The sequence below is a fragment of the Mirounga leonina genome, unplaced genomic scaffold (genome assembly GCF_011800145.1).
Source record: "Mirounga leonina isolate KUSES-001 unplaced genomic scaffold, KU_Mleo_1.0 Mir_129, whole genome shotgun sequence".
NCBI classification, from domain to species: domain Eukaryota; kingdom Metazoa; phylum Chordata; class Mammalia; order Carnivora; family Phocidae; genus Mirounga; species Mirounga leonina.
This window is the reverse complement of record NW_023270323.1, coordinates 18,488,630-18,504,988: the sequence shown is the minus strand read 5'-3', so window position 1 is coordinate 18,504,988 and position 16,359 is coordinate 18,488,630. Positions and strand designations below refer to the sequence as shown.

At 43.3% G+C, this 16,359-nt stretch overlaps 1 protein-coding gene across 1 annotated transcript in view; it reads left to right on the top strand.

Annotated features, from left to right (window-relative positions):
• The window catches only part of ANXA3 (annexin A3), a 52,949-nt gene that overhangs the window by 17,746 nt on the left and 18,844 nt on the right, over positions 1 to 16,359 (top strand). The window contains exons 3-6 of the mRNA XM_035004709.1: positions 1,486 to 1,573; positions 6,317 to 6,411; positions 9,419 to 9,532; positions 13,212 to 13,302. Of these exons, the coding sequence (XP_034860600.1) occupies positions 1,486 to 1,573; positions 6,317 to 6,411; positions 9,419 to 9,532; positions 13,212 to 13,302 (388 nt within the window). The remainder of the gene's footprint in view (positions 1 to 1,485; positions 1,574 to 6,316; positions 6,412 to 9,418; positions 9,533 to 13,211; positions 13,303 to 16,359) is intronic.

Genomic DNA, 16,359 nt, shown 5'->3' with positions numbered 1-16,359 from the left:
GGACAGATAAGATCAACATAAAAGTTCCTAGAAGGGTAGAACTGAAATGAGGCCAGTTGACTCTGGGAACCCATAAAATATTTATTAAGCCTCAGAGAAAGAGGATTCTCCAAAGATCATGTGGAAGTGACTGATTTCCGATAGGTGCCTTTAGATCAGACACATTCACAACTAGTTTCTAACCTGTTATAATCACTCTTGTAGAATGAAAACTATTTTGGATGCTTTAAGATTAAACAGTGTTTGGTTGTATTAAAGTGAATTGTTCAACCTAATCTATTGAATCAGCAGCCTATCATTTTTTATTGGGCCAGAACATTAACTTTCTATTCACTTTAGTGTGACAAGATAATGTCATGTCATGAAAATATTAAACACTTCAGGAGAGCCTAAATGAAGCCATATTAGCCCAAGACAACAGAGCCTATATTATTCAGCAACAGGATAGGAAAATCAGTTTACAAAGAAAACACCATTACTGTAAAGACATGTTTTTCTTCAGAGTGAGGAAATGCCATATAAATATATGTTCCCTTGCATTTGTCTCAGCATCTTTGTGGCTGTTCTGTAGTCTCTTAAGCAGTTTTAAGAGATTTTATTCTTTCTGTAAGATGGTCTTTCCCAGCTTACTGACATGTTTCTAATTTTTGTGTTTAAAATTACTGTCATGGCATTTTTCATTTCCATGTTGCTCCTGAAGATCCATGTCAGTGGAGCTTTCAGAAGGGAATTTATCAGCTGCAACTACACATTTGTTAAACAAGGCTTGAGAACAGGCAGTCCTAATGGGGTGTTCATTCGTGGATCCTTTGGTGTAGGCTTCCCCAAGGACAGTGGTCAGCATTAATTAAAGCATCTTAAAGTCTGCAAACCAGTTACTTCTGTGTGAGTTGCAGTGAAGAACTTTGAGTTATCACTTGAAAACAAAGAGGATACAGGAAATTCTCACTTTCTCATTGTTTTGGTGCAGAGGCCACTTTAAAGCAAATATTCTGGGGCGCCTGGGTGGCTCAGTCGTTAAGCGTCTGCCTTCGGCTCAGGTCATGATCCCAGGATGCTGGGATCGAGCCCCACATCGGGCTCCCTGCTCAGAGGGGAGTCTGTTTCTCCCTCTCCCTCTGCTGTTCCCCCTGCTTGTGCTCTCTCTCTCTCTCAAATAAGTAAAATCTTTAAAATAAGATAAAATAATAAAGCAAATAATCTTCAGAGTCACTGGGATTAGCCCAATTTATTACTCTAGAGAATAACTATTTGTATTTCTCATCTCTTACACAAGGGGAGAAAGGAGAGGCCTTTTTGTATATGTGGCAGATGTCATTTTGCTCACATGTCTGGAGACGAGAGTCTCCTGAACCACTCCTTAAGGGAAAGGAAGGTGTTGCCAATTAAGGGTTTGTTATGCTTCCAACGTGCATGCGTGAATGTATGTAATGCAAACAAAGAGGTCATTTTGAACTAGTGGCACTTTCAGATATTTCCTTCCAGGTTGGACACCGAGGGACAATGCACGATTATCCGGGCTTCAGCCCATCAGTGGATGCTGAAGCGATTCGCAAGGCAATCAGAGGAATCGGTGAGTACTGCTCTGCAATTGCTCTCTTCACGTTGAAGCAAATCAGGAAAGTTACAATTTAAAAGTGCATTGGTTCAATTTGCCCAAGTTGGCTTCCTCGACTGGGGAAATTGTAAGGGACTTTTTTAAAAATTGTGAAATAGTGGGGCACCTGGGTGGCTCAGTTGGTTAAGTGTCCAACTCTTGATTTCGGCTCACGTCATGATCTCGGGGTCGTGAGATCAAGCCCTGCATCAGGCTCCACACCCGGCGTGGAGCCTGCTTAAGATTCTCTCTCTCCGGGGCACCTGGGTGGCTCAGTCAGTTGAGCGGCTGCCTCCGGCCCGGGTCGTGATCCCAGAGTCCTGGGATCGAGCCCCACATCGGGCTCCCTGCTCAGTGGAGAGCCTGCTTCTCCCTCTCCCTCTGCCTGCCTCTCTGCCTACTTGTGCTCTCTCTCTCTCTCTGTCAAATAAATAAATAAAATCTTAAAAAAAAAAAAAAAGATTCTCTCTCTCCCACTCCCTCTGCCTCTCCCCCACCCGCCCTAAAAAAATAAATAAAAATTATGAAATAATGAGGAAAAAATGCATAGGGTACCCAATTTTATTAAATCTTAGTATTTGCCATATTTACTTACTGTGAAACAGTACATCACCATCACTGCTACCACTGATTTATTATGATCATCATAATAAATCATTACAGATACCGTTCTGCTGATTCTTCCTGGATCTCTTTCCCACCATGTTTCCTAGAGACAAAACACCATCCTAAAGTAGAGTTTATTCCCATGAAACTTTTAATTCCATAACTACATATGTATGTACATATAGTTTGCATGGTCTCAAACAGTATAAATTAGAATGATACTCAGTATTATATGTACATTCTCCTGCAACTTCTTTTTATCCCTTAACATTTTATTTTTGAGATTTATCCATGTTGATATGTTTAGCTCTAGTTCATTAACTTTACTTGCATAGTAGTCTATTGAATTATTATATTGTAAGATGGGATATTGATGGAACATTTCAATTGCCTACAATTCTTTTCTATTACAGTATAAAAATGCTGCATTGAATATTCCTGCTTATGTCTTATGCACATTTGCTTCCATTTCTCTAGAATATAACAAATGGAATTTCGAGGTTGAAGATGTTCATCTTCAAATTAACTAGAAATTTTGCCAGGGCGCCTGGGTGGCTCAGTTGTTTAAGCGACTGCCTTCGGCTCAGGTCAGGATCCTGGAGTCATGGGATGGAGTCCCGCATCGGGCTCCCTGCTCAGCGGGGAGTCTGCTTCTCCCTCTGACTCTCCCCCCTCTCATGCTCTTTCTCTATCATTATCTCTCTCAATAAATAAATAAAAATCTTTAAAAAAAAAAATTTTGCCAAACTGCTCTCTAAAATGAATGTGCAAATGAGCATTCCTACCAGCAGTACGGTATCTGTGAGACTTACTCTTACTCCATGTTCTCCCCAGTACTTGCTAAGGTCACACTATTCTGTTTTCCTAATTGAGTGGGTCTAAAATTGAATCTCATCCTGTATGTATGTTTGCTTCCTCTCTCCTCCCCATCCTCCATGACTGATATGGCTGAGTCTCCTTTCTTGTTCATCTGCTTCTTCCATGAATTATGTCTTCCTATCTTTTATCCATTTTTCAGTTGGATTGTCTTCTTCATGATTGGCAAGATTATTTTTTATAAATTCTGGATACAAATTTAAAAAAAAATTACAATCCATGAAAATATCTTCTCCTAGTCTGTGGTTTTCTTTTAACATTATAGTAACTTATATTGCCTAGAAATTTTAAATTTCAGGGAAATCAAGTTTACTAATATTTTTCCTACATGTCTTTTCTATAATTAGCTCATAAAGATATTCTCCTGTATTTTCACCCCAGAGTTTTACAATCTTATTTTTCACTTTGGGATTTTCAATCTACCTGGAATTAACGTTTGTGTAAGTTATTTAAAGGTATCTAATTTTGTTTTATCCCATGTGGCTGGTTGATTGTCCCAGCACAATTTATTGAAGAACACCTCCTTCGCACACTCATCAGTAGTGCCGCATTGTCTTCTAAGTTTCTCTATGTTTCTGCTCCATTGGTCTGTTTGCCTATTCCTGTCTCCGTATCACATTGTCATAATTACTATTCTAATTTTATAATTAGTGTCTAGTAAGGCAAGTGCTTTTCTTGGCCCTTTACCCCCTCCCCCCTCCCCGAATATTAGGGTCAGTTTGTCAAGTTCCATGAAATATACTCTTCGGATTTTTGTATCAGTGTAATACTATCTTGTTTCTGTCATTTGGATTTTTTTTTTTCTGTTTTTAAATGATAAGTATTTCTTCATTTATCCCTATGCCTTCCCTATTCTCCATGTTGAGTAGATTGTTCCATGAGGTTAATGTCAAATTGAATGAAAAAATAGTCTTACATTCTATTGCTTGTCTTTTTTTCTTAACGTTATGTTTCTTCACAAATTTTTGCATGTTGGGTTGCAGACCTACTTTGAGATGCTTGTGAGGTCCATTACTGATGTGTTCTTAGTCCAGAACCAGGTGTCATAATGATATTTGCATTAGAGATGTGTCAAATCCAGTCTCTGAACCACAAGGCAGCTTGTTTTAGTTTCTGGTCTTTTTTTTTTTTTTAGACTTTATTTATTTATTTGACAGAGAGAGACACAACGGGAGAGGGAACACAAGCAGAGGGAGAGGGAGAGGGAGAAGCAGGCTTCCCATGGAGCAGGGAGCCCGATGCAGGGCTCGATCCCAGGACCCTGGGATCATGACCTGAGATGAAGGCAGACACTTAACGACTGAGCCACCCAGGCAACCCTAGTTTCTGGTCTTGAGCATGTGCAAAACTAAGAGATAAAGAACCTTCTAGCATACACACTTCAAGCAACTGTCAGGAGTGGTTATATCTGAAGTCTCGGGGCATAGGGCATAGAGATGTCGAGAAGGGGTAGAAAATTACAACAGAGACTTGAGACAGTAGCTAGACCCTATTGAGCAGGTGTATGAGCGAAAGGGGCTTGAGCTTCATCATGAAGGTTACAGAGAGCCATTAGGATTTCACCCAAGGGATTGACATGATCAGGCATATTTTAAAGAATTTACTGGGGCAATCGTGCATGGTGTGAATTGTAAGGGGGCCAAATCAGGAGGCTATTGAAGTTTCTAGGTATAGTATGCTGTGTGCACAGGGGCAGAGGAGAGGACAAATTCAAGAGATGCAGATGATTGCTACAGTGTAGGGAGTGAAGAAAAGAAAGGAGTATAGGATGACTGCCAGGACTTTTGGTTTGATGACTATATCCATAGTGATGTCATCGATGAGGGAACATAGAATGAGAGACGAGTTAGGAAAGAGAATGAATTCCACCGGGATCATCTGAGTTTGAGATACTGCATGTGCACTTGGAGGTGCTTAGTCGTGCGCCAACACGGATGCCATCAGAGGTTCAAATCGCTCATCGGACTCATGCGACACAGCTGGGCTTTGATCTAGTTCTGTGTTTACTAGAAGAATGCAGGACCGGAGTTACGGGGAAGCAGTACCCCTCACTGGGAGGCCCAGCAGCTAACCAAATTCTCAGTTTGTTTTGCCCCATCCCTGATGTAGAATGTGTACCATGGCCACTGGCATGTGTAGCCAAGGTGTGTGGGGGTCACCTCAACTCACAGAAGTTGAGCCATTCTAATCACACGGCCCAAGGCTCACAAGCCAACCCATAGCTCCCCAACCAGGGGGAGTCCTCTGCTGCCAAGGAGGCAGACACAGCTTCCCACGCTAGCTTCATACTTTAATTACCAAGAAAATTGTGACCTTGAGGGCATTCTCAAGCAGGCCAGCATCAGCCCTTTACTTAGAACAGTGCTTAAGTATATGGGTCTGGGATGCCTGAAGGAGGTACGGATCAGAGAGGGAAATAAATGTTTTAGAGTCAGAGATTTGGGTTCACATTCTTGCTACACCACTTAAAAGCTGCATGACTTTGGCACATGAGATAACCTCTCTAAATATTAGTGTTTTCATCTTTGGAACAGCTTAATCATCACCCAGTGCCCACAGTTTCTGTGAATATTAACTATGACAATGACTAAAAGGGGCCTAGAATATGGCAGGTTCTCAATACACGTCAGTTCCTTTTTTCTAGAGAAAAAAATAATTTGATATCAACTATGGCGATAGAGAGATAAAAGGTGGTAAGACAGTAACTGAATCTCATAAGGGTGAAAAAAACCCAGCTCAGAAGAAGCATATTCCTGGGGCGCCTGGGTGGCTCAGTCATTAAGCGTCTGCCTTCTGCTCAGGTCATGGTCCCGGGGTCCTGGGATCGAGCCCCACATCGGGCTCTCTGCTGAGCGGGAAGCCTGCTTCTCCCTCTCCCACTCCCCCTGCTTGTGTTCCCTCTCTCACTGTCTCTCTCTGTCAAATAAATAATTAAAATCTTAAAAAAAAAAAAAAAAAGCATATTCCTTGCACTACTCCCTCTGTCTGATATACAGAGAGGAATATATGGACAATGATTATTCCCTCTCCCCCCGGCCCAAACTCTCCAAAGTTAATTTTCTTTTCCAAAAGCCTGGCAAAGAAATAGAGATTCCAACCTGGTAAGAACCTGGAAATTAAAAACCAAAATGCCTTCCTGTCTGCATTTGTTTCAAACCATTGTTTTTTCTTTTGTTCACAACAGATATTAAGCATCTTTGGGTTGATGGTGAGTAAAATTATTTTCATTTCATTTAGGAACCGACGAGAAAACGCTCATCAGCATTCTGACTGAAAGGACGAACGCACAACGTCAGCTGATTGCTCAGGAATATCAAGCAGCATATGGAAAGGTACAATTTGATTAACGTAACAGCCAGTAAAGAGCTAATCACTATGGATCAGGGATGCTCTGCCATGATTACACCAAAGATCTTTTGTTTTGGGCCGAGTGTAACAGAAAGTACCCTGTGTATCCATCCAGTCAGCAGCCTGGCGTGTGAGTCCTGGTTTGCCCTTAACAGGCTGAACGGCCTTGCTCATGTTATTTGATCTTTCTGGGCCTTCATTTTTTCACCTGTTGGATAAGGAGGATTGTTTTAAAGAGAGACCGGTGGCTTTAAATGAGGAATGATTCGGGTATCTGGCAATGTCTTGAGACATTTTGATTTTCACACCTGGAGGGAGAGAGACGGATGTTTCTGGAATCTGGTGGGTGGAGGTCAGGGATGCTGCTCAAGATCTTGCAATGCAGAAGATGGCCCACACAACAAAGAATTATCTGACCAATTAACTGATAGATCCTGTCTCAGATCATCTTTAATTTCTCTTCCAACTCTAAAATATCTTTGTAACTGTAGATTTAATTCATTCAGCACATGAAAACTTACTAAGTAGCAGAAACTATACAGGAACTATACAAGAACATTTTGTGGTTTTTTTCCACATGGTGTATTTGTTCAATAATAAACTACTCTGTGTCAGGAATGGGGTATCACTCCATGTCAGGAGATATCCTAGACATTGGGGATTCACTGGTCTAAAAAGCAGATCCTTCTTTTTATCATGGAGCTACCATTTTATTAGGAAGATAAGAAATAAATAAAATATTTAGATATTAGTAAGTGTTATGAAAGAATTAAAATGGGATGATACGGCAGAGAGTAGCTGCTGAATGGCTCCTTGAAATAGGGTGGTAAAGACATATCAGTGAGGGGGGTCACCTTACTCTCAACTAAAACTAAACAGTACTAAGGATTCTGCCTTACTTGATCTGGGGAAGAGCATTTCAGACAGAAGTCACAGCACACGCAAAAGCCCTGAAGCAAAAACAAGCTGGGACTATTTAAGAAACAGAAGACTTCTAATATGGCAGGAGTATGGAGAATAAGGGGAGCAGATGGAAGAGATGAGGTTGGAGAGGGGGTTAGAATATGCTGGGCCTTGGGGTCTTGGTACAGAGTTTAGGTTTTATTCTAAGAACAATAGAGAATCATTGGAAGTCTGTAAGCAAGGGAATACTAGAAGCTACTTTATATTTGCAAAAGACTGTTTTAACTTCTGTGGCTCACAAACTGTGGAGGGGAAAGAGTGGTAGCAGCAGTCAGGCTGTTGAGACCAGGTGAGAATTGAGAGGGTGTAGAGACCATCCAAAGGCAGCTCAGGCATCACCTCCTGACAGTGTCCTCCAAGCCCCCAGACCCCATTAAGACACCCTTCTTAATATTTAACCATCACACTTTATCAGATACTTAACGTATTATATTGACATTTTTTTTAAAGATTTTATTTATTTATTTGAGAGAGAGAGAATGAGAGAGAGAGAGCACATGAGAGGGGGGAGGGTCAGAGGGAGAAGCAGACTCCCTGCTGAGCAGGGAGCCCGATGCAGGACTCGATCCAGGGACTCCAGGATCATGACCTGAGCCGAAGGCAGTCACTTAACCAACTGAGCCACCCAGGTGCCCCTTATATTGATATTTTATCTTGGAATATTTCTGGTTTTCCTGTTAGGGCATAATCCCTGAGGAATGAAGACTGTGTCTAACTCACCTTTAAATGCCTAGCACAGAGCAGGTGCCCAGGAAACACCTGTCAAATTAATTAATTGCCGAGCTTCTTGACAAGGCAAAACGCTCATGAATAGGGAACATGAATGATCCATTGGCCTTTCAGGATTTCCGGACTATGGAGGAAGGACAAAGTGAAGGGGGACACCGTTTCTCACAGTGGGATGGATTGAGAACATGTGAAGTGAGATTCAGTTGGAAAGTCCTGGGTTGAGGACAGACGGTAGTAGAGCTAGCATTTAGAGAGGAAACACCCTGTGGCGATTAAGGCAGAACTAGTGACACTTGGCTCCATCCCATTTGTTTTGTTTGCCGCCCCACTGGGCCCCCTTGTGGCCTGGTAGATGTTGGTATGTGTCCACATTGTCAGAGTGGTCTGGGAGGCTGCCAGCCTCCGTCTCAGAGCTGAAAATAATCAAGAGGAAGAAAAATAATAATTCGGGGCGCCTGGGTGGCTCAGTCGGTTAAGCGTCTGCCTTCGGCTCAGGTCATGATCTCAGGGTCCTGGGATGGAGCCCCACATCGGGCTCCCTGCTCAGCGGGAAGCCTGCTTCTCCCTCTCCCACTCCCCCTGCTCGTGTTCCCTCTCTCACTGTTTCTCTCTCTGTCAAAAAATAAACAAAATCTTTAAAAAAAAAAAAAAAGAAAAAGAATAATTCACTAACACTCCTTTAAATATTAGAAATAAAAACCACACGACCTGCCTTCAAGCAGAGGAGATGGACTGTACTTATGTAATGTGTGAAAATGGTCCCAAAGGACAATAACAGGTAATACGGGCCCGTTACATGTAGGGTTTTACCTGCTGTTGTTGCCAGAAAACTGCTTTGATGTCTCGCGGTTCCGCACTCCTAGCAGAGGCAGGTGACCGGCCCCTGTCCTCTCCTTCGCTTTTCTCTCCAGCGCTCTTTGGCAGTCACTGAGAAGCACCTACTGGTGATGCTGGGGGTGAATTAAAGGGCTCCCCTTCCTCTTCTTCTTCCCCCAACCCAAATATTGGGGGCATCTGGGGCCTAGGAAATGCATTTTAGCACACAGTTCCTATCTGTGGCACTTATGTAACCCCCTCCATTGGCTTTCGTTCAGAAAACCTATAAAACAGAACATCTTGGAAGCAGTCACAAAATGCAGAGTGCTATCCTTAGAAACAGTTCACCGTTTCTGTTTATTCCCTGTGAATTGGCATATTTTTGTCTGAATTGATACCTTTGTTTATCTTTCAGGATGTGACTTTATAGAAAGAGAAAGGAAAAGTATTTCATGCTTTCCTCTTTGGGATTTTTTATTTTAGGAACTGAAAGATGACTTGAAGGGCGATCTCTCTGGCCACTTGAAGCAACTCATGGTGGCCCTTGTGACTCCTCCGGCTGTGTTTGATGCAAAGCAGCTGAAGAAATCAATGAAGGTATGAGCCCAATTTGGGCTTGAGATTTAACTGTGTCATCAAGAATAATGACTTACTTCCAGCACACACTTGCGAGATGGGTGTAAATAGGACAGATTTGGGTGTCATTTTTTTTTTTTTAAAGATTTTATTTATTTATTTGAGAGAGAGAGAATGAGAGAGAGAGCACATGAGAGGGCGGAGAGTCAGAGGGAGAAGCAGACTCCCCGCCGAGCAGGGAGCCCGATGCGGGACTCGATCCAGGGACTCCAGGATCATGACCCGAGCCGAAGGCAGTCGCCTAACCAACTGAGCCACCCAGGCGCCCTTGGGTGTCATTTTGATGCTGTGCTATCCAAGTGGTAGGACTGTCCTGATGGGGAATGGTTGTGGAACCTTGAGCCCAATGTTCCTGGGCTGAAAGAATAGCGTCATATCCTAATTTCATTTCCTTGGTTTTTGACCCAAAGAGTCAAATTCTCCACTTTGTTGTCATTGAGAGTAGATGGCACCATCATCAACCCCATTGCTTAGGTCAGAAACCTAGGATTATCTTTGATCCCTTGCTTTCCCTCACTCTTCAGAGCTCCCAGAATCCGTCTGCAAGTCCATTTGCTCTATTCCCAAATCTGTCTGCAAGTCTGTCTGTCAGAAATGTGTGCGTCTCTCTCAAAATCCATTGCTACCATTCCAGTTCAACCACCACCATCTCTTGACTAGACCATATCAATACCTTCCTACTTGGTCCCTTGCCTCTATTTTCTCCCACCTGGAATCCATTCACCACAGAGTAGCCAAAATTATGTTTATAAAGTTATTTTTAGAATTATACTATTCACCTGCGTAAATCTCCAGTGGCCTTGAATACTTAAAATCCACGCTTCTTACCATGACCTTTATCACCCATCACAGTCTGGATCCTGTCCGTCTCTGTGACTTTTTAAAAATTCTATCTGTATCAGTCAGGGTTTCCCAGAGAAGCAGAAGCAGTAGGTGGGAGATATATATATATATAGTGAGATTTATTGCAAGGGATTGGTTACATAATTATGGATCTGACTAGGCAAATCCAAAATCTGTAGGGCAGACTGTTAGGAAGGGGAGGCTGGAACTCTCAGCAAAGCTGGAGCTGCTGCCCACAGGTGGTATTTCTTCTTCAAAGAAGCCTCAGCTCTGCTCTTAAGGCCTTTCAACTGACTAAACTGGGCCCACCGAAAATATCTGAGATAATCTCCCTTGCTTAAAGACACTCACTAATGGACTTTAGTTATGTCTACAAAATACCTTCACAGCAACACCTAGATTTGTGTTTGATTGAGTAACTGAGGACTGTAGCCTGGCCAAGTTGATAAAGTACCATAAAACTGTCTACCACGCCCTCTCCTCCCTGTCCCCCTCACCCCCGCCCCGATCGAATGTTATAGCTACACTGGCCTTCTCTCTGCTGCTTGAACATTCTAAGCTTATTCCTACCTTGAGGTCTTTATACATGATGTTTTTCCATCTGGAATGTTTTCCCTCCATATATTTTCTACCAGTTCACTCAGTTTTCTTTTCTTTTTTTTTTGTTTTTTTTTTTTTTTTTTTTTTAAGATTTTATTTATTTATTTGAGACAGAGAGAATGAGATACAGAGAGCATGAGAGGGAGGAGGGTCAGAGGGAGAAGCAGACTCCCTGCCGAGCAGGGAGCCCGATGCGGGACTCGATCCAGGGACTCCAGGATCATGACCTGAGCCGAAGGCAGTCGCTTAACCAACTGAGCCACCCAGGCGCCCCAGTTTTATTTTCTTAATTACACCTATTACCATCTAAAATTATCTTGGGGTGGTTTTTTGTTTTTTTTGTGTGTGTGTATTTGTCCATTCAATTAAAAGGCAAATCTCCATCAGAGCAGGGAACCTCATCAGTCTTGGTCTGTATCTTCTATTCCAAGAGGAAAACCTGAAATGAAGTAGGTAGTCAACACATGTGTTGACAGGAAGGAGGGGAAGGAAGGAGTCTAGGTCCGAGGCATAAGCTGTATTCTACCTCCTTATCAGAGTTGGGAGAGACTTTCTCTTCCATGGAAGAGGTATGGGCACCCAAGAAGAAGATGGCAAGATGGAGTGAAGCACACAAGAGATTTCCTAGGGGAAATCTTATGAAGGATAAAGAGGAGACAGAGCAGGGGAGGTTGGGTGGAGCTTCAGATGGCAATTCAGGTCTGTCACACATGGAAGGAGAGAGGGAAGGAAGTAGGCTCAGATAGGAAGAGCTTCCATCTACAGTGTAGCTCTGAGAAAGCTGTGGCAGGCCAGTGGGGAGCTCCTGAGCAAAGATTGCCCTTTGGAGAAGTCCTACACTGGGCAGAAATGGTCCAGCTCCAGTACCCCTTCAATGTTCAGTCACTTGCTGAGAGCAGCTTGGAGGGAGCGTGACCTCTTTGTCAACTGTGTGGCAGATCCAGAGCTCTGGTGATCAGAGGCTATCACCCAAAGACATTATTTGCAGCAGATTCTCTTAAAATAAAATCTGAGCAGTGCATTTCTGTGGCTGCCACATAGGGGACAGTTTAACAGGTGGCATGATAAGGATTAGATTCACCAACAAGGATTAGAAAAATTTCTCTCTTATGCAAAAGAAATCCACGGTAGGCAGCCCAGAGCTGGGTGTCCTGGCACAACCATTATCAGAGACTCTGGTTCCTTCAATCTTGAGGTTTTACCATCTTTCGCCTGTAGATTCCATTTGTTGGCTAAAGATGGGAACTCAAGATCCAGGCATTGTATCTTTATCTCAGTCAGCCAAAAATACAGTAAGAGACAAAGAAGTGTTCATTTCCTCTCCTTAAGGACTCTCAGAAACTGCACAGGGTACTTTACATATAGTCTATGGATCATAATTTGTTATATGAATAAACCTAGTTCTAAGGGAAGCTGAGTAATACATCTATTTGAGTAGCTATGTGCTAAGTTAAAAATTGAGCTTTCAATATTACTAAGGCAAGGAAGGTAAAAGAGATGAGGTCTGTTCAATTTTGCTGTGAACCTAACACTAATCTAAAAACTAGTCTGTTTTTAAGTTAATTAATTAGCTAATTAAAAAGAAGAGATGTTGAGGGCAGCTAGGAACCTCTGCCACAGAGGGACGGAATTCAGCCTCAGTTCATAAGCTGCATTGACCTTATTTGATCAAGTTCTAGTGTAAAAGGCTTTTCTTGGAGTCACAGCATGATTCAGTGACCTCAGTATAAACCAAGGCTCAGGATAACTAGTCCCCAAATCAACTAGGCCCATGACATACATCATTAAGGCTTTAAAAATCTCCCTGTATGAAGATGATACCTGCTGACCTAGTGCATTAGCAGAAGGATAAACTCATTCGAAAGAACTGCAGAGCCCTTTCTAAACATAATGGCATATTCGAATGCTCACTTCTGACCTTGAATGACACGGGCTTTTCCCTTTACACTATTTCTCCCTACAGTTATTCAGTTGATTTTTACAGTGGAGTGGGAAATTTTCTTGAACATTTTAATGTCAGTTTAGATGATTTGGGTTATTTTCGTACTAAAACATGAAAAAAACGAGAAAACCGCTTTAGAGCAATATACAACCTTATGCTGATTTACGACAACTTCTTTTCATCTGTATTAAGCCTGAAATGCATGACGTTAAGCTTTTCAAGTATTCTAAAAATAGATTTCCTTTTCTTTTTCAGGGCACTGGAACAAGTGAACATGCACTGATTGAAATCTTAACCACCAGAACGAGCAGGCAGATGAAGGAGATCTCGCAAGTCTACTACACAGGTGGGCTTATTCTCTGCTTACTTTTACCACTGTCCACACACATAGGAGCCCATGTGGCTCTCCCCAGAAGCCCACCAAGCTCTTCTTCACAAGGCATTTTGGGCAGGCAAGACGTGAAAAGAAGGATACGTTCTAAAATGGGGGAAGGTTGGTGGATCTTCAGAGGAAATGTGACTGTGAGCCGAGCTAGAAACCGCTGCATAACCATGGCATTGACATTTTGCACTTAGCACATTACAGCCGTGGTGGGTTTTGCTCTTGGCAATCACTGCTTAATTGAATCAACTGCCAGTGTAAGAGATTCAAATCATTGTATATCAATATTATATGTTTAAAACCACTTAGATGAGCCTCATGATTTGGGGTGTGGAAAATTAGATGAACCATTTAGAGAATGTGTTGAGCATGTGGATTCAGTATAATTAGCGCAAGTCCTCATAGTCGTTAGCTGTGTAAAAATGAGAAAGTCCCTGCAGTGTAATTCTGGCACAGACCCCCTCCCCCAGGGTTAGCATGACAACGCAAGTTACAGCACAGTCCCCGGGAGGATTACCCTCACTGCGGACACGGACACAGACACAGACACGGACGCGGGGCCCCAAGTTCAGTGGCCCCAGGCCATGTGCCCTTCTGCCTGAATAGCTCCAAGGTCAGGGCTTCTCCCCACTCCCTCAGGTTCAAGAGCTCCCTAGTGATGAGGGAACAGAAGGCAAGCTGAGGACAAAGCAGAAGCTGACACCCCACAACTACCCCCCCCATGGGATATATGACATTCCTCAGGCACTCCTGGCTGTCCTAAAGGAAAAACAAATAGTTAACTTATAGAGATCACAATCCTGCAAGACAGTCTCCCTCAGTTTACTTACAAAAGCCTTAGCAATAGCTTCCAGAAGGGAATGTAAATACAATTAAATGTCTTTATAACCTGCAGCCCATCGACAGATACTTAAAGTGGGCAGAATGTAATGTTCCTCCAGAAAGTTCCAGGCTATCTTAATGTTAATGCCTTACTAGACGGGTAAACAACATTAACTTGACGACGGCAAGGCCTCAGGTATCTTGCAGGTCCTCTTTAGCATATGAAAGTTCTTCGGAAACCTCCCTTTTTCCTTACCTCCCCCAACCCCATAGTATATAATCAGCCACCCCTCACAACCCCAGGGCAGCGGCTCTTTCTGCCCACGGTCCTGTCGCTGCGCTTTCATAAACCACCATTTTGCACCAAAGACATCTCAAGAATTCTTTCTTGGTAGTCGGCTCTGGACCCCACCCCAACTGAACCTCACTATATTCCAAAACCCCATCAAGTAGCATGACTCACAGAACTCAAGAAAGCACTATACAGTTGCCCCGTGAGCAACACGAGAGTTAGGGGCACCGACCCCCTGCACCATTCAAAATCCGTGTATAACTTTTTTTTTTTAATTTTTTATTTATTTATTTGACAGAGAGAGACACAGCGAGAGAGGGAACACAAGCAGGGGGAGTGGGAGAGGGAGAAGCAGGGAGCCCGATGTGGGGCTCGATCCCAGGACCCTGGGATCATGACCTGAGCCGAAGGCAGTCGCTTAATGACTGAGCCACCCAAGCACCCCCCGTGTATAACTTCTAACTCCCCAATAACTACTAATAGCCTGCTGTTGACCGGAAGCTTTACTGGTAACATAAACAGTGGATTAACACATCGTGTCTTAGGCGTATTATATACTGTGTTCTTACAGTGAAGTAAGCTAGAGATTAAAAAAAATGTTGCTAAGAAAATAAAAAAAAATACACTTACAAAATTGTACCACATTTATTGAAAAAACCCACATATAGGTGGACTGTGCAGCTCACACCCATGTTGTTCAAGGGTCAACTGTACTTACAATTACTGTGTCACTCTAAAGAATAGAAATCAGGACCAGTCAAATGAAGACATGCAGAGGAGAGGTCTCAGAGGGTCCCAAATGCAAAGCTTCCTGTCCTCAGGATGTATCTCCTTCCCAGCACATCGATACATAATTACCAACCAGGAAAACTCATTTGATCTTTGGTATCCAGTTTTTATTGAGGTTTCATTCCGTAGGCATAACTGATTGAATCACTGGCCACATGATTGTACTCCGTCTCCAGTCCCCTTCCTTTCCCTGCAGGTCAGGCTGATATCATGTGGCTCAGAGCCCCAACCCTTCTAATGACATGGTTGTTCTTTCTGGTGGGACCAGCCGCTACCCTGGGTCATCTTGCTGGCAGAAACTCAGGTGTGGTTCCTGGGACCTGCCATGAATAACAAAGACATTCCTGTTATTTGGGAAATTCCAAGGATTTAGAGGTTACCTCCCAGGAACCAGGACAAAGACCAGCCCAAATTCTATATTATACACCAGCCCCCTGGAACCCTCTCCAAGTACCCCAAGGGAGCCACAGTTTCTATGGCTGTGTATCAGGGAGGTTCTGCAGTAGGAGAAGCCCAGAGAAGGGATATACCGCCTCCCAGATCGGTGTCAGATAGGTTATTTGAGAAATTCTCCTCAGAAGGTAAATACCTTCACTCACCTCAATGACAGGTAAGTGACTATTTTAGTCATGTGCTCATCAGGGCTCCATAAAGACAGAAACAGCACTAGGCCTTTTAACAGAATTTACCATAGAGAATTGTTTCAACACTTTTTGGAGGACTGAAAAAGGCCACCAGGGAACGAGGCCGAGCAGGAGGTATAAACAAACCGCAGGGCTGGGACAACACAGGAAAGAGATTGGAGCTGTCGGAAGCTAGAAGCTCGGAGGAGGGGCACCACCCTGCCAGTGTTGGTGCCTCAGGGGCTCGGAGGGTTGGTTTAAGGAACAGGACTTCAGATCTCTGCAAAAGCGCTACGTACAGCTGGAGCTGGCCTGTGCATGCTGCCGCTAAGTGACTTGTTCTGGGAGCCCAGAGCCAAGAGCTACTGTCAGGATGAAAGGCCTGCACTGGTTTGTGCTGACAGGAATAGCAAACAATGATCCTGCTCTTCTCTCCTCTGCCTTCCAGTCTCCCTCTCCTCCCTCCCCCTCCCCCTCTCCCTCTCCTCCCTCCCC